The following is a 17,374-nucleotide window of genomic DNA, read 5'->3' as shown; positions in this document are numbered from 1 at the left end:
TAAAAAAAACGGAATCACATGAAATTAAGCATTTTATTATTTCTGCTGGACAAATTGATATAGCATAGACAGTTTATAGAAATCAATACAAAATAAGTGGTAAAAACAGCTGTTCTTACAGTTACAGTTCTTTTCAATGTCGAGAATGTTTGCAATGTGATTTATAATGTTGTGCTATTTACATACATTTTGATTTTACATGTTACGTTAAAGTTGTTAAAGTTAAGCACGGTTATTTGTGGATCTCTGACTGAGCTGTCATCTCCAGTAGCAACAAAAGTCTGCAGCTTTGCAAATAAAAACACAGCAAATAAAATCAAAAACAAGATGCATTAATCAGCAAAGTAACTCCTAAAAGAAGAATCAACCCCTCCAATTCACAGTCAGCTCTCCCTCTGGTTGAATGATGCAGCTTATTGGAACTGCTTTCCTCATTGGCCTCATGTGATGTTAAACCCACTGATGACTTTTGTACGGTCACCCCATAACTGCAGTGTTTATTAATAGGTGTTTTTGTGCAAGTGTTTTTGTGAACAAAGATACTAGTGTCGTGCTACTTCTGTCATCGCTCAGCAGCCCTTAATCACCTCCTGGCCCTTGAGGCTCCTTATACTATATGGTGCTGAGAAAAACTGGTGTCAATGTAAAGACAGTTAAAACAAAAAGAACAACAACATCCAACCAATACAGATCTATACAGCAAAGGAAATGTACATCAAACAATTGGTTTTCATGCTCCGTGAAATCACATTCATACCGGATGTTGGCGTTACGTTTGGTTAGTGCAGGAAGCAAGACTGAACTGAAATCAACACTAAAAGTGATTCGAGAGCGAAAGAGCGGGATGACCTCAAACTCCCCCGCCCGTACAGTTCAGATCCACAACGAAGAAAGAGAAAGACTGGACCGAGTCTCGGGGATCACATTTGAAGATACATGTCCACACCGAAGTCATCGTTTTTTTTTTTTTTTACAGAGACACTTTTCATTGATCCCACCAGGGAAACACAAAGACCTTTGGTCAGGCCTGGATAGGAGTGGAATAAATAGCAGAGCGGGCCGGAGGAGGGCTTCCTCCTTCATGTGGCCGCCTTCCAGATGATGACGCCCAGTATTACCAGCACCACGGACATGACCAGCGCCAGGATGCACATCTTCTTACGGGACTTTTGCTGTGGAAGAGGGGAAGGGAGGGTTACAAAGAGAAAGCAAACACACGGCTTCAGAGCGCCGGAGGCTGCCTGGCGCCCTGGCCCAGGGCATTCCTGTCTTGCAACCAAGCGATGATTTATTAGGCGTGCCGGTGCGAAAATAAATGGAAAGCCTTCATTCCTTCCTTCCCTGTCTGTCTGTCTGTCCAATAGTCTTTTGTAAAGGACGTTTTTTTAAGTTTTTCTCATGGAAGCTGAGCTCTTCAAGCGTTTACCTTGTGTTGCCTGAGGGTTGGGCCAAATCCTACAGATCAACACCCAGACTTCACTGCAACACGGTGCTGACCGTAGGAGTGTCCTACCACAACTCTGCCCTCCAAACTATCAGCCGGTCGCGCTACACCTGAGACCTCGCCGCCACCACCAGCCTCACAGCACGCCACGCCTACGCCTAACCTCAAGGCCTCCCAGGCCCGGCCCCTAGTCCGGGGGGGGGCTGGGCCGGGTGTGTGTGGGTCCTCACCTGGTAGTAAGCGGCTCTCTGCAGCTGCTCCCCCCCGCGCTCCACGTGGACCTCTGCACTCTCCACGTTGGCCTCGATGCTGTCTGTAACCGGGGGGAGTCGCACACAGACCGTCAGCCATGGGGCCACCGCCATGGGGCCACAGCACTACAGCCATGGGGCCACCGCCATGGTGCTACAGCCATGGGGCCACCGCCATGGTGCAATAGTGGGGCCACCGCCATGGTGCTATAGTGGGGCCACCGCCATGGTGCTACAGCCATGGGGCCACCGCCATGGTGCTATAGTGGGGCCACAGCACTACAGCCATGGGGCCACCGCCATGGGGCCACCGCCATGGGGCCACAGCACTACAGCCATGGGGCCACAGCCATGGTGCTACAGTGGGGCCCCAGCCATGGTGCTATAGTGGGGCCACAGCCATGGTGCTATAGTGGGGCCCCAGCCATGGTGCTACAGTGGGGCCCCAGCCATGGTGCTATAGTGGGGCCACAGCCATGGTGCTATAGTGGGGCCCCAGCCTGGCATGTTGATTTTAATTGCATGTTTAATGATTAACTGGGTTATTTGTCCGTGTCAAATGTTTGTGTGCATGCTTTTCTGAGTGTGCCATGCGTCAGTTGCTAAACATTGGAATCAGAAACTACCCTTAAAGATCAAATGAAACTCACCGATCATATCTCCTTGATCGTGGATCATGACGGCTAAATCCTTGAAGATCTGGTTCACATCCAAGATATCCGACTGAAATGAGAAAATAAAATGAATAAACATGCAGATACTACAAACCAATCAACTTGCTCTGATGTTCTTTATATTTAAGTATGTTCAATTATAATCAAGCTATCATCTAACTACTGCCCCAAATCAAGCTATCATCTAACTACTGCCTCAAATCAAGCTATCATCTAACTACTGCCTCAAATCAAGCTATCATCTAACTACTGCCCCAAATCAAGCTATCATCTAACTACTGCCCCAAATCAAGCTATCATCTAACTACTGCCTCAAATCAAGCTATCATCTAACTACTTTCCTAAATCAAGCTATCATCTAACTACTGCCCCAAATCAAGCTATCATCTAACTACTGCCCCAAATCAAGCTATCATCTAACTACTGCCTCAAATCAAGCTATCATCTAACTACTTTCCTAAATCAAGCTATCATCTAACTACTGCCCCAAATCAAGCTATCATCTAACTACTGCCCCAAATCAAGCTATCATCTAACTACTGCCTCAAATCAAGCTATCATCTAACTACTTTCCTAAATCAAGCTATCATCTAACTACTGCCCCAAATCAAGCTATCATCTAACTACTGCCCCAAATCAAGATATCATCTAACTACTGCCCCAAATCAAGCTATCATCTAACTACTGCCCCAAATCAAGCTATCATCTAACTACTTTCCTAAATCAAGCTATCATCTAACTACTGCCCCAAATCAAGCTATCATCTAACTACTGCCCCAAATCAAGCTATCATCTAACTACTGCCTCAAATCAAGCTATCATCTCACTACTTTCCTAAATCAAGCTATCATCTAACTACTGCCCCAAATCAAGCTATCATCTAACTACTGCCCCAAATCAAGCTATCATCTAACTACTGCCCCAAATCAAGCTATCATCTAACTACTGCCCCAAATCAAGCTATCATCTAACTACTGCCCCAATTCAGGACATCATCTAACTACTGCCCCAAATCAAGCTATCATCTAACTACTGCCCCAAATCAGGACATCATCAAACTACTGCTCATCATCTAACCCTGACCAGATTCAAGGATTATTTAACTACTGCCCCATCAAGCTCCCAAACTAAATATCTACTGTTGTTCTTCTCCCATCGTTGACATTCTGTCACCTATATCGTCTTTATACTATAGAACATAATTCTATGAACGTCTCAGTGGTCTGACGCCCGGAACATCCCCCAGGCCCTGCACTGAACCCAGCCTATGGGAGAGGCTGACTGTCCACCAGACCACTGAACCCAGCCTAGGGGAGAGGCTGACTGTCCACCAGACCACTGAACCCAGCCTATGGGAGAGGCTGACTGTCCACCAGACCACTGAACCCAGCCTAGGGGAGAGGCTGACTGTCCACCAGACCACTGAACCCAGCCTAGGGGAGAGGCTGACTGTCCACCAGACCACTGAACCCAGCCTAGGGGAGAGGCTGACTGTCCACCAGACCACTGAACCCAGCCTAGGGGAGAGGCTGACTGTCCACCAGACCACTGAACCCAGCCTAGGGGAGAGGCTGACTGTCCACCAGACCACTGAACCCAGCCTAGGGGAGAGGCTGACTGTCCACCAGACCACTGAACCCAGCCTAGGGGAGAGGCTGACTGTCCACCAGACCACTGAACCCAGCCTAGGGGAGAGGCTGACTGTCCACCAGACCACTGAACCCAGCCTAGGGGGGAGGCTGACTCGCCTCCAGCTGCCGGATGTTGGTCTCTCTCTCCTTGATCAGCTCCAGGTCTTCCTCTGTGATAGCCGCCTCCTCCGTCTGTATGGACGTCTGAGCCCAGTCCTCCTGGCTTCACACACACACACACACACACACACACACACACACACACACACACACACACACACACACACACACACACACACACACACACACACACACACACACACACACACACACACAGAGCTAGGAAACAGGCCCCCATACAACCGGGTGAAGGTCGCAAAGAGGAGCGTGGCGATGTGGAGGGATGGCGATAATACGGCGGCGGTGGTCTTACTTGTCGAAAGAGACGAGCTGTTCGTCCCCGCCGCCGTCCTCGGCCTGGGGAGAAGCCAGAGCATCAACACACCTTCCTTCACATCACGTCATTAGACCACCGGTACATACTGACGGTTAGGAGGTGTCGTGTTGGAGACCCACCGAGAGGCGGGAGCCGGCGCGGGCCCGGGCCACTGACTCCTTCTCCTTGTCCGCGGCGCGCCGCTGCACCGCCTGGAAGTTGTTGAGCGCCGCCGAGAAGTCGCTCATCAGCCGGTCCCGCTGCAGCTTCTGCTGCCGCTGTGGACCAGACAACACACCGCCGTTAGACCGGACCCCCGGGACCACAGACCCCCCCGTTAGACCGGACCCCCAGGACCACAGACCCCCCCGTTAGACCGGACCCCCAGGACCACAGACCCCCCCGTTAGACCGGACCCCCGGGACCACAGACACCCCCGTTAGACCGGACCCCCAGGACCACAGACCCCCCCGTTAGACCATAGAGGACCCCCAGGACCACAGACCCCCCGTTAGACCATAGAGGACCCCCAGGACCACAGACCCCCCGTTAGACCATAGAGGACCCCCAGGACCACAGACCCCCCGTTACACCATAGAGGACCCCCAGGACCACAGACCCCCCGTTAGACCATAGAGGACCCCCAGGACCACAGACCCCCCGTTAGACCATAGAGGACCCCCAGGACCACAGACCCCCCGTTACACCATAGAGGACCCCAGGACCACAGACCCCCCGTTACACCATAGAGGACCCCAGGACCACAGACCCCCCGTTACACCATAGAGGACCCCAGGACCATTCATCTGCCTCCAGAGCTCCTTGCCTGTTCTGAGGGGGATGTCGGCAGAGGGATGGAGCCGAGGTCCTTCAGGTGCTTGTTGGTTTCTTTCGCCAGCTGGTTGGTGAAGTGCTGCATCTGCTGTCTGTGAGAAACCAAAGAGGATGCAGGAGATTTGGGGTTCTGTTTGCTTATTAGCAGGGATGTCCCGAACCGATCCACGACATCGGGCCGATAATGGCCAAATATGATCCAATACGCACAGCGTATCACATGATGACAACAGTAGTAGCCAATTAGCGCATGAGAGCTACCTGTTGAACGCAGTCACGCTCCAGTTCAATTGCAGCTTGGGCCAGAGCGGATCACAGCTTTTGTTATCGCCACGCTTGTGCCGATCACAAACGCTTACCATTTCGGACAGTGCGGATGTCCAATCGATTCAAATGATTAATCGATTGGAAGTGTGATTATTATGTCGGGCGTTTGTGGGTGGGAATCAACATTTATATGGCTAGAGGCTAGCTGCTTCTTACATAAGAGATGTACTTATGATAGAAGCTAAATGCTAAAGTAAACTATATTTTTCACGTCATGATATCTACACAAGCAATATGTAATATGGAGGACACGCCATGGAGACCAACAGTACAAGCCTTATCATTTTGTGAGCTTATCTCGATTTACTAGATGTAAAAGAATAACGTCAATAACTCTTCCTGGTTACTACAAGTGATGACACACACACACACGGCTCTCTTATTCTATATTGTATCTCAAATGTATTCAAACTTTATCACTTTATCTATTTGTTTTACTCTTCACTTTAAACGGTATGTATGTTTACTCCATTCTGATTTTTTCTCTGTAATATTTTCACTGATTTAAGCCATTCAAGTTTTCTTTAATGAGATGTTTTTAGGTGGCTAATTTGCAATCATGAGCAAAGTGCTTCCATATATTTTATTTGTTCAAGAGTAAAACAAAGTATCGGACTGATATCGGTATCGGCATATAGCTGTATCGGAAGTGAAAAAGTGGAATCGGAACATCCCTGCTAATTATTATCAGCATACATCCCAAAAGAGGTGATCTTGTGTCAGCCAAGACACGATGCATAGAGGGTGGACACTTACAGCCGATCTTGAAGTTCACTGTTGTCTTGTCGTGTGCCCAGCTGGCCAACGATGACCTTGATCTGGGCGGCTGTAATTGGAAGACAACGAACAGTGATTAACCTGTACGTGGTATTGTGATGTTATACATAACCCATTATAAACCGCAAACAAGCAGCAGTGCAGTGCTTGGTGAGAGTGAGGGAAGTGGACCAACACCTACTGTTTTGTGTGATCTTTTGGATGTTGGCGCTGCATGTCTGCAGGACGGAGCCGAAGTCCCGCGGGACCGACCGGTATGCGTCGGCTTTGGCGTAAGACATCACAGCGGGACCCGATGCTGTAGCTGGAGAAGGCTGGGGATGTTCGCGAACTAGCCTGGAGCCCAATTCTACAGAAAAACAAATAATCCCACAATGTACATACGTATGTAATGAATCAGAATACAACGAATACAGCGTGACAGAAGTATCGTTAAGACAGCGTTATCGATTTTGCAGTCCCTCCCAGTGATGTCTGGTGCCGTCCGCAGAGCAGAGCTGTCACTGCTGGCTAACTTTTTAATCCACTCCAATCCATTGCGTAATTTAGCTGGACCGTTGACACTCCGCCGGCAGTTTATTCTGACAGGATGCCGTGTAATGACTACAAAAGTCCATCTCAAAGCAACAAGTAGCGTCTGTGATCAGCTGATACCAACAACAAGCTAGCTTGTCATGCTAACCACTTAACCATGACCCTTCAGATAACTTCACACAGCCAGAACACAGCGGCAGCCATTTTCCGTACTAGAAAACGGAAACATTTACTGGCTAGTTAATATATCGGCTTTCATAAGAACAACAATCTCTACTTACTTGTTGGGATGTTTCAAATAGCGGGTATTTTCTATGCCGTTACTCCCTAACATCAAAGGCTTCCTGGTCTGTGCGCGATGACGTCACGCAAAACGTGCGCAATGACAAGGCTTCAGTCACCCAACCGAACCCACAAACAATCAGTGCCTCTATCAAACACAACTGATGTTTACAGATAAACATTCACATTTTAGCAGAAGTTAACAAACATGTAATCTTCTAGATTATGTCCATAAGACTCGTGAGCCGCGTGCATAGGCCGGGCTGCATTCCACCAGCCTAGACCCTGATCATTAGAGCATCTTGTGACTCTCATGTGGTGCCCTGTGCTGATTTAACAAGGGGTTTCTCTAACGCCCCGAGCAGAGTATCCCACCCGTGTTCATTTAGCAGAAGAATCGTGACATTCTGTTCCCCTAGAGATGACCTTAACAAGCGTGCGATTGGCCTTTGCGCTTAAATTACCTTGTAGCCATTACAAGCAAGTTCACTAACGATATGCGCACATAATGTTCCTAGCTTGAGATTTTCAAAAGAAACTGAACATGGTGCTTATTTTGTAGGCATGTAGGCTATACTTGTGGTTTTTAAATACCCATTAAGTCATGCAATTGTACCCAAACATTTACTTAAACCAAAAATATAAGCTGAATCAACCAGCAACACACCGTAATGTTCAATAATATCATAAAACACAAGCTATGTACTCATTTATTTAATGGATAAACGAAAATATAAACAACATATCAACAATGCACGGTCTCTGGTAGACTGAGAGACAGTCCCAGGTCTGCGGCGCCGGCAGACGGCTGCCAGTGGCAGTCGATCAGCGCGTCGTATAACTCCTCGCTCAGCTCCATGAACTTCCTGTTGGCCTCCCACACATCCAGCTCGGGGTTTGGATCTGCAAAAATAAATGTGAATGGGAGAGTAGTTTGTTAGTGTTTCAATTACGTTAAAAATAATTAAAACCAGAAACCACTGCTTGAGGAACTTCCTCTTAATGCACACCTTCCACGGTATCCTCCTGAGTCTCAGTTTCCTTTAAAAATAACAAACAACATGTTAGCATGAGCGAGCTTAACATATCAATGAAAGATGTCGACAACAAATTTCCCACTATGGGAAGAAGGTCATTCTGAAGGTACCTGAGGTTGCGCTGCAGTCTGTGGGTAATACTGGTTGTAATTGTAGCCGTAGCCATCCGCGTTGGGGTCATAGCCCCAGTTGGGGTAATAGCCGGGGTACTGGGCCTGCTGTTGGTAGGGATCGTACTGCTGGTAGTTGGGTCTGTAGGCTGCAGAGTTCGACTGCCATGACTTGTTCTCAGGAGGATGTCTGGTCCTGGAGAGGTGGGTCACAACCAGGGACAAAATAGTTGAGTTGTACTTAAAGGGGGGGGAACAGTCGCGCTTGCTATTTACTCACAGCCCTTTCACACATGCATTGTAAGCCCGACATTCTCCAGATTACGCTCGGAGGGGCTGTATGTGTGAACGCAGATGTCTGAATCCTCCAGAGTTTACCCGGCCAGGGCCCCGGGGGAAGTCCGGAGGATCTAAGAGCCGTAGAATTCCCAACGAGCGAGTGGGCATGTTACTGACATGTTTCGATCATTCAATAGGCGCGAAAAATGGGAGCACGAAGTTTAGCTGCTGGTTACTTTTCTCTTCTTGCCTGTATTTTCGTTCCAACTCCTTTCTACTATTCTGTTGTCTTTCTTTTGACAAACATACTTATTGTAAGTCGCTTTGGATAAAAGTCTTCTAAAGGCACTAAATCATAATGTTTATTGCAGATGATTCTTAATAAATGCAGTATTTCCATCACCGCATTAAGAGTCAGCACTACGGAGTTGGATCCTCTCGCCCTCTTCGCTGTGTTGTAAGCAAAACAGACTTCCGCTGCATACTTCCTTTGACATCTCGTACACGCTCTACCCAGGCGCCAGCCCTCACCCAAAGTATCCTGAGTATCTCCAATACGTGTGAACACGTCTGAAGCGGCTCATTGCCAGCTGTGTCGCATGTGTGAAAGGGCAACCCAGGATCACCTCCAAACCCGGTTCTCTGGAAAGGATCCCTAGTGCATGTATGAAAGTCATCCCATAAGGGATACTGCTTCACTTTGCCTTTATTTTCTATCCATTTTACTCATCTTTTGCATACGTTTTCTTTTACTTATCTATTATTAAATTTTATTGTATGAAAATGTTTATATGTGAAGCACTTTGAGTCTGCCTTGTGTATGAAAAGTGCTATAAAAATAAAGTTGCCTTGCCTTGCCTTGATATGGGATGAGTGACCTGAGAAAAACATCAACTCTGTTGGACCATTGACCTCATCGGTCCGGCATTTGCGTTCTCAAACATGCAAGTAAATCTGAACCGATTATTTTACAACAGGGATATGAAGACATACACTTGTATTTTAAAATATGTGACGTTCCCCCTTTAAACCTTCAGCACTCAGTGCATTGACAGCGTTTAGTTGAACATCATTGTCCTCAATACCGATACCTTCCTACAGGTTGGTCCTAGTTCGTCAGCCCACTGTTGACCAGGTTGCATTCATAGTCGCAGGATGTAGAATTATAAATCAAATCATAACCACCCAAAGCATCATGCCCATAAATGAACAGAATCCTGCCCATACCAATATAATACACCGGAGAGCGCTGTATCGACTAGGCCCCAACAAATGTCACCAACTATGTTAATACAAATCTGAAATCAGCCGATATACTCGGGGGGGGAGGGGGGGGTTGGTCTGAATGCCCTCAGCGATTCAGTAGTTTGTACTTCCTCACAGGCCACGTGAGTGTACAGCAATTGGCCACCAGCTTGGTTACAAAGCCTGGAGGGAATATAAGACTCCACCCACTGAATCAACCTGGAGTTATAGAAGGGACGCGATTGGACTGGAATTCTGTGAGACTTCAATAGATTTGACCAACCGTCATTTTCTGACGCCTTATGCACACCTTGATTATCCTTGATAAAATAATTGGAAATAGGGGGTGGATTTCTGCAGTGCACCACTTTAAAGAACTGGGCGCTGTTAGGGGTTGAGGTTCCTACTTGTTGGCGGCGAGGCTGAGGCGGAGCGGCTTGCCCCCCAGCCCTACGGCGCCCTGGCACTCGTCCAGCGCCCTCTTCTGCAGCCGCTCGTCTGGGAACTGGACGAAGCCACACCCCCTAGAGACACCAAGCAGAACAGACACATCACAGCCTTCAACGTTCACAAACAAGCATCAACATAACAACAGTAGAGGTTTATTTAGAACCGGGCCAAAATGACCACATAATGCAGGAGTCGTGTTCAGTGGCGGCCCTGGGCTGGTGCCCGCTGGTGCTATAGCACCACCAAGAAATGAACTGAAATTTGACATACAAAACGTCTCATTTCTCTGTATAGTTTTGAATACAGCTTGTTTCTCCTGCGTCTAGTGAAACAGCGCCCCCAATTACCATAGCGCCCATGCAGCGGCAGCAATAAAGTTATAAACTCTGTGTTGGTCTAAGGCAGGGGTCGGCAACCTGCGGCTCCGGAGCCGCATGCGGCTCTTTAGCCCCTCAGCCGTGGCTCCCTGCAGTTTTCTTAAAAAAAAATAAAAAAAAAAATTATATATATATTTTTATATATATCGTCAACTAAACGAGAGGTCGCAATGGATGCGCAATAGCGCTACCGTGAGGGGGGGAGTGAATGACAAAGCTTCGTTGATTTGCAGGTGGCTAATCCCAGTAGGAGTTAAATCTTTAACTGGCATCTGGCATCAGGAAGTAGCCTAGATGCTGCCATTGGCAGGAGGCGGGACATGCCAGTGAGCCGCCAATCAGCAGCATCCACCGTTGACAGCCAATTGCACGAACGAATACTGAGCAAGAAGGGTTTACAGCATTAAAGTTCGTAGTCAAAAAGTTATTTAGCTGTGTTGAATATTAAAGTTTCAGTACGTTATATTTTGATAATAAAGGTCCTTACAGTTTTTTCATTACTTGACTATTGTATCGCTATGCTATGCTATGCTATCTATTCCTTGTTTACATTGCTGGCCATGACCGATCACGTAGAACGTCAACGGTTGACGCTGCTGACTGGCTACTGTAGTCTACTGTAGGCTACTGTAGGCTATCCCTGATGCCACATGACAGCTAAAGATTTAACCATGTAACTCCCTCTCTGACTAATATTGAGTAAACTTACCATGGATAAATCCAAGAAAAGAAAAGTGGCAGAGGAAAATCGAGATTTTAATTCAGCGTGGACAGATTCATTTGCTTTCAGTACTACTGATGCAGGCTTACCTATATGCTTGATATGTGGCGAGAAATTAGCCAATAACAAAAAATGTAATGTTGAAAGACATTTCCAGAACAAACACTCCGCATTTGCTGAAAAGTACCAAGCAGGAGATGAAAGGAAAAGAGCGATTTCGGAACTGCTGCGGAAATGTGAGCAGAGTAAAATTACTTTTAAGAAATGGATCAAGTCTCCAAATTCAACAACTGCTGCTAGTTTTGCGGCAGCTCAGGAGATCGTCAGGTGCGGAAAGCCATTCACAGATGGAGAATACTTGAAAGAGACATTCATTAAAATATCAGAACATCTATTCTCGGACTTTAAAAACAAAACTGAAATTGTTCAGAAAATTAAAGATATGCCTCTCTCTGCAAAAACCGTAAAGGACAGGACCATTAAGATGTCAGAAAACATCACCAGTCAACAAATTAACGACATAAATTCAGCTCCAGCATTCTCCATCGCCTGTGATGAGTCCAGTGATGTGAACGACATTGAACAACTAGCGCTGTTATGCAAATACGTGAACTCTGACGGGCCGCAGGAAGAAATTATTGAGTTGATACCGCTCAAAGGCCAAACACGGGGGGAGGACATTTGTGAGGCTGTGGTGAATTGTTTAAAAGCCAAAGGAATAAATACCACCAACATGGTGTCAGTGGCTACTGATGGGGCACCTAGTATGAGAGGAACACAGAAGGGATTTATTACTTTACTTCAGAAGTCGCTGGGTCGAGAGCTGCTGACGTTTCACTGCATCCTGCACCAAGAAGCACTGTGCGCTCAAACATTTCCCCCCGAATGCAAAGAGGTGATGGACCTTGTCATTCAGATAGTCAACAAAATAATGGCAAAAGGGTTAAACCACCGACAGTTCTGTTCATTGTTAGATGAAGTCAACAGCGCATATTCGGATCTCCTGCTGCATAACAAAGTCCGGTGGCTGTCCAGGGGAGAAGTGCTTAAACGGTTTGCGGCTTGTCTGGAACAAGTGAAAACTTTCCTGGAAAGTAAGGGCCTCACCTATCCAGAACTGGAACACCCAGATTGGCTGGAAAAGCTGCACTTCATGGTGGATATGACAGGTCACCTTAACATGCTGAACAGAAGTCTCCAGGGAAAAGGAAGCACTGCCCTTCAGCTGCTGGAGTATGTTTTGGCGTTCGAGCGCAAGATGACAGTGTTTGCCAGAGATGTGGAGAAAGGTACGTTCTCTCACTTCCCCTCCCTGAGAGAGTTCAAAACGTCACACAACATCAATTGTGAGTACTTGCAGCACACGATCATTGCAATGCAAACTGCATTTGGACAAAGATTCAGTGAGTTCAGAAAGGAAAAAAGCACATTATCCTTCCCCGTCACACCCCTGGACATCGACCCGTCCATGCTGAACATGTCAGCATTCACTTTCGTGAGTCAACCCGATCTTGAAATTGAACTGGCTGACATAGCTGACAAAGAGGTATGGGTGTCCAAGTTCAAAAGTCTGACAGCTGATCTCGAAGACGTCGCCCGTCGGAAGGCTATTCTCGCTCGAGAACACAAATGGAGCGAAATAGAAAACCTTCCCAAACCCGACAAACTTGTGTTTGAGACATGGAATGCAATTCCCGAAACTTATCACAACATCAAGAAGTATGCCTTTGGAGTCCTGTCCATCTTTGGATCCACATACTTATGCGAGCAAATATTTTCTAACATGAACTATGTCAAATCAAAATATCGCTCACGCCTCACAGATGTCAGCCTGCAATCCTGCGTTAAGATGAAGGTCACGTCCTACAGCCCCGACATAGAAAAGCTCAGCAGTGATGTTCAGAAACAGAAATCACATTAAACAGGTGAGGACACTACAATTTAATAGGCTATTATTTTGCACCAAAAAATATATATTTTAGAAACTGAGCTGGTGTGTTATTTTGATTTTTGTTCAGATTCGATGGTTTATTGCTGTGGCCGAGGAAAAATCAAGAGGATGACAACAAACCTATGTTTACCTGTTTAGGTGTTCTTTATGTTTAGACTTATTATAGCCTACTCGTTCTATATGTTTGATTTATTTCAAAGTTATTTCTCCTCTTCATAAGAGTTTGAGGTTTTCCTGTTAGAACAGCAATAAAATGTTCTTCAACAGCTTTCTCTTTGTTGTTTTATAATTTAATGAATGCAACGAACTATGTTTTTTTTTACAGAGTGTCACAGGGAGGGGGTGAATTAAAAAGTTTGCGGCTCCAAACATTTTTTTTTTGCGGGAGATGGGCCAAAATGGCTCTTTTGATACAAAAGGTTGCCGACCCCTGGTCTAAGGTCAGATCCACTCTACACTTCTGCTTATTTGTTGTCAGTTTGTTGTCAATGTCTTGCCGTTGCTGTCCTCAGTTCAGTTAAGCTGATCTAAGCTCACTTAAGGTGGTACTGTCACTTACGCGAGTGATTTATATTAGGTACATTGAATATTATGCTTTTACAAGCTAGCATGCATTATTTTGGCCGGCGTGAAAAATGGTTCAATTTTTTGTAAAAAAACGACCTCATCCAGAGGAATCAGTGGCGTCTCAGCCTGTCTTAATTGAAAGTGACATGCAGAAAGAAGTAAGTGGGGATGAGAACGACAGCAGTTCATCAAAGGAGTGTGAGGAGGAACAAGAAATGGAGCGGGAAGAGAACGTGGAGGATGAAGTGCTAGTGGGAATACTGTTAGCGATGTTAGCCAGCAGCCTGAGAAAGGCCCCCGTCGGCCAGCATTGCCGCATTCACAACAGTTTGGCAATCAGCAAAGGTACTTTTCTGAAAACATCAATGGTGAGTGAAGTTGATTTTTTTTTTTCATTTGGGCCTAGACTAGTGCTGATTATAATTATTATTTTGTGGTGGATACCACATAGTCCTTATGTCTCCTGCAAATCCTAAAATATGACATTTACTGCTATTAAGCCTACTGGTTTTGCTTGGACTTCCAAGCAGTGATTCTATTGATTTTTGTTTTAAATTCAGTAGCCGAATTAATTGAGGTATTGCATGGTCAGATTACAATTTGTCCAACTTCTGGTAAAGCCTTGCATCTGTTGTTTGCCTTATTTGACTTTAATAAATAATGGTGTATCTTTTCTCTCTATGTAATGCGAATAGCAGTGGACATTGTGGGTTAGTGTTGTGTTTTTCAGTTTAAAAGCACACATTTGACGCTGATTGCGGGATTGGTGCGTGATTCATGTTGTCCGCTGTGGGTCGGATGCTCTGTTGGTTTGTTTGTTTATGCTCTGTGTAGCCCGGTTGTCTCCGATGCTGTTGACACTGTCACAGTTCACTTCTATATGAGATCTATCAATTGCTGTTGCTTGTGAATCAACAGAGGCATTTACATAATGCTTGGCACTGACTTTTGAGCAACACGCGTCTGGCCTTGCGAATATATATTACCATACAATACATCCCTCAGCACCATCACTGAATAACTCAGACCCACTGTAGCACCAGCAAGAATAATCTCTGCCGCCGCCACCGGTCCTGCTTTCTCTTAACTTAAAATTTTGATTTTGCTATGTAGGCAGATAGATATACTAGCTACAGGTACATGTATTGTACCTGCGTATTATTGTTCTTTTTCGTTGCATAAACGACTTGTCATACAGATTGAATGTATTTTATCTTGATGGAAGTGATTTATAATCCTATTTGGAATTGGCATCTATAGGACGCAAGAAAATCAAAACAATACATAATTTCTTAAAAACAAAATCAATTCATTTTTTTGTTTCAACAATTCATTGTAGCAATAATTACTATAGCGTCAAAGGGAGAAGAGTTTATTTCATCAATCACAACAGTAAATCTCTCACACTCACTTGGAGTTGCCGGTGGTGTCCAGCACCACCTTCCCCCCGCGACAGGAAGGGTAGCGGTTGTAGAAGAACTCGTAGAGCATGCCATCGTCTACCTCTGGGGTCAGATCCCCAACGAACAGAGAGAAGTTCTGACTGCAGCACACAGAGAAAACGGGCAGTATGTTATTACAAACCAGGTAAAGCAATGGTTGTCAACACCGGAATGTTTGTTTTCTACTTTAAAGTTGACTTAAGTGAAGCAACGACCTACATGGTAGTAATGGGTCTATGGAAGAGTCTAACGACATCGGTTCCCTGCCGACCAGTGCCCTACTGGAAACTGGGCTTAGACTTTTCGCTTTTTGATATAGATAATTTTTCTATATAGAAGGGGTAAGTTTGTAGCTATTATCTAAAAATAGCATTATTATCCCTGTATTCCACTAGTGGGAAAGCCTAACTCTCAAAGAGCACTCCTGCTTTCATGGTCTGTTCTGCAGCGGAAACACAACACATGGGTCTGCCAATATTTTGCAGTGGAAAACACATGCAAACAAAAACACAACACTCACCTTTCGCCTTGTTTACCAAAGGTAGCTCTATTCAGCTTAAATCGCCTGGGCTACGGACAACAAGCACACACACACACACCAGTTAGTTTATCATGAGTATCTTCCAGTAGAGATGTGAAGTCGAAGTATGTGATTAATCACCGGTGTGATTTAATAATTACCGGGTTGGCTCCTGGAAGGACTTTTCCATTGACTTTGCGTAGACATCTCTCCGCTGTGGCTTCATCGGTCAGCTCAACAAAACAGTAACCCAGACCCCCGCTGTGTAGAGGAACAACCCTGTTTCAGATCAGGACTGACTGGACTGCTTTGATATCATTTCTGCAGTTGTTGGACTACTCACCCGGTCATCTTGTTGCGAATGATCCTCACATTGATGACCTGTTCGCCCAGGGTGCGGAAGGCGCTGGTGACGAACTGATCGTCCATGTAGGGCTCCAACTAGGAGGACATTGTTCACATGGTTCATAACAGTCCCACACGGGAGTCCAACTCACTCTTCATTACTGATGCACAACTCTTCATTTATTTAAAGACCCATTGAATAAAACTAAACTTGATAACTTGTTTTGGATGAAGAGTGATCTAGGGGGTAAGATAGTCGCTGTAGTTGTACTTTCGAACTCTCCTGGTCACCCCTACACGCATGATGCACCAGGTGACGCCATTTGTTTCCTAACTCTTTAGAAGTTTCACGCGGTAAACATACTTTATAGTTTAAAATCGACTGTTGTACTCACGTTCCCCATCCATAGTGTGCTCATGGTGCCGATGCGATTGGAATTGAGACTTCTCTCCGGTTTCTTCAATCAGTTTCCTACCATCCAGACCAGTTACAACATGAGTGTTGTGCTATTATTCCTGGTTTACGATATGAACGCGGCGCTTGAAATACGCGTCATCACAGGAAGCGTTTTAATTAATTTTAATTAAAGGGGCAGATCCTGCAGCCTGAGGCAGAGCTTTGTTCTGCAATGTTAAGCCGTTGAATATAAAAATCAATATATATATATATATATATTATATTGAATATTTAAAAAATAAACTTAAACATGAATAGCTAACTTTTTTACTTACTAGTGAAAAGACAGAAACATACCATGTGAAATAGAATGATTAATTATGTTAAAGAACATGATGGAAGAAACTAAACTATGCATAACAGCATATATATATATATATATACCCATCCACAATAGGCTATATTGATGCCAATACCGGGAGCATTTCAAATAAATGTGTGCAATGTACTGAAAGGATGCATATATATATATATATATATATATATATATATATATATATATATATATAGAGAGAGAGAGAGAGAGAGAGACAGAGAGAGAGGTGTGTGTTTATGTATAAATACATACATCTACACATCTTTTTTTTTATTGTAACCTAACACAAGATAATGGTCTATTAGTTTAGCCAAATACAGAAGGACAAATATTATTTTCTAGTATTTCACTCTTGAGAACAGGAAAA

At 45.3% G+C, this 17,374-nt stretch overlaps 2 protein-coding genes across 2 annotated transcripts; both read right to left on the bottom strand.

Moving 5' to 3' along the window:
• Nucleotides 1-24: 24 nt before the first annotated feature.
• stx12 (syntaxin 12) lies at nucleotides 25-7,272 on the bottom strand. The gene is made up of 10 exons (XM_079748802.1): nucleotides 7,190-7,272; nucleotides 6,556-6,723; nucleotides 6,354-6,423; nucleotides 5,263-5,362; nucleotides 4,577-4,714; nucleotides 4,434-4,477; nucleotides 4,118-4,223; nucleotides 2,346-2,418; nucleotides 1,675-1,757; nucleotides 25-1,172 (listed from the first exon to the last, which is right to left on the bottom strand). Exons 2-10 carry the CDS (start codon nucleotides 6,653-6,655, stop codon nucleotides 1,080-1,082), a joined length of 807 nt encoding a protein of 268 aa, XP_079604928.1. The 5' UTR covers nucleotides 6,656-6,723; nucleotides 7,190-7,272; the 3' UTR covers nucleotides 25-1,079.
• Nucleotides 7,273-7,886: 614 nt separating this feature from the next.
• Nucleotides 7,887-16,769, bottom strand: LOC307084574 (tRNA selenocysteine 1-associated protein 1-like). The gene is made up of 9 exons (XM_079749005.1): nucleotides 16,630-16,769; nucleotides 16,233-16,330; nucleotides 16,051-16,150; nucleotides 15,890-15,939; nucleotides 15,339-15,470; nucleotides 10,269-10,385; nucleotides 8,338-8,533; nucleotides 8,201-8,231; nucleotides 7,887-8,093 (listed from the first exon to the last, which is right to left on the bottom strand). The coding sequence occupies exons 1-9, from the start codon at nucleotides 16,651-16,653 to the stop codon at nucleotides 7,936-7,938; spliced, it is 906 nt and encodes a 301-aa protein (XP_079605131.1). The 5' UTR covers nucleotides 16,654-16,769; the 3' UTR covers nucleotides 7,887-7,935.
• Nucleotides 16,770-17,374: the final 605 nt, after the last annotated feature.

This window comes from Pollachius pollachius (assembly GCF_949987615.1).
Source record: "Pollachius pollachius genome assembly, chromosome: 13".
NCBI lineage: Eukaryota > Metazoa > Chordata > Actinopteri > Gadiformes > Gadidae > Pollachius > Pollachius pollachius.
The sequence above is the reverse complement of the archived record's forward strand: the minus strand, read 5'-3'. Positions and strand labels throughout refer to the sequence as shown.

What these genes read in the sequence shown, in the direction of transcription:
- stx12 (XM_079748802.1), bottom strand. Translation starts at nt 6,655, where the DNA reads ATGTCTTACGCCAAAGCCGACGCATACCGGTCGGTCCCGCGGGACTTC. An exon ending in AGTGAACTTCAAGATCGGCT is followed by an intron (nt 5,363 to 6,353) that starts GTAAGTGTCCAC and finishes GGTTTCTCACAG; the next exon opens with ACAGCAGATGCAGCACTTCA. An exon ending in CAGCTCGTCTCTTTCGACAA is followed by an intron (nt 4,224 to 4,433) that starts GTAAGACCACCG and finishes GTGTGTGTGAAG; the next exon opens with CCAGGAGGACTGGGCTCAGA.
- LOC307084574 (XM_079749005.1), bottom strand. Translation starts at nt 16,653, where the DNA reads ATGAGCACACTATGGATGGGGAAC. An exon ending in GCACACTATGGATGGGGAAC is followed by an intron (nt 16,331 to 16,629) that starts GTGAGTACAACA and finishes ATGTCCTCCTAG; the next exon opens with TTGGAGCCCTACATGGACGA. An exon ending in TTTGGTAAACAAGGCGAAAG is followed by an intron (nt 15,471 to 15,889) that starts GTGAGTGTTGTG and finishes TGTGTGCTGCAG; the next exon opens with TCAGAACTTCTCTCTGTTCG.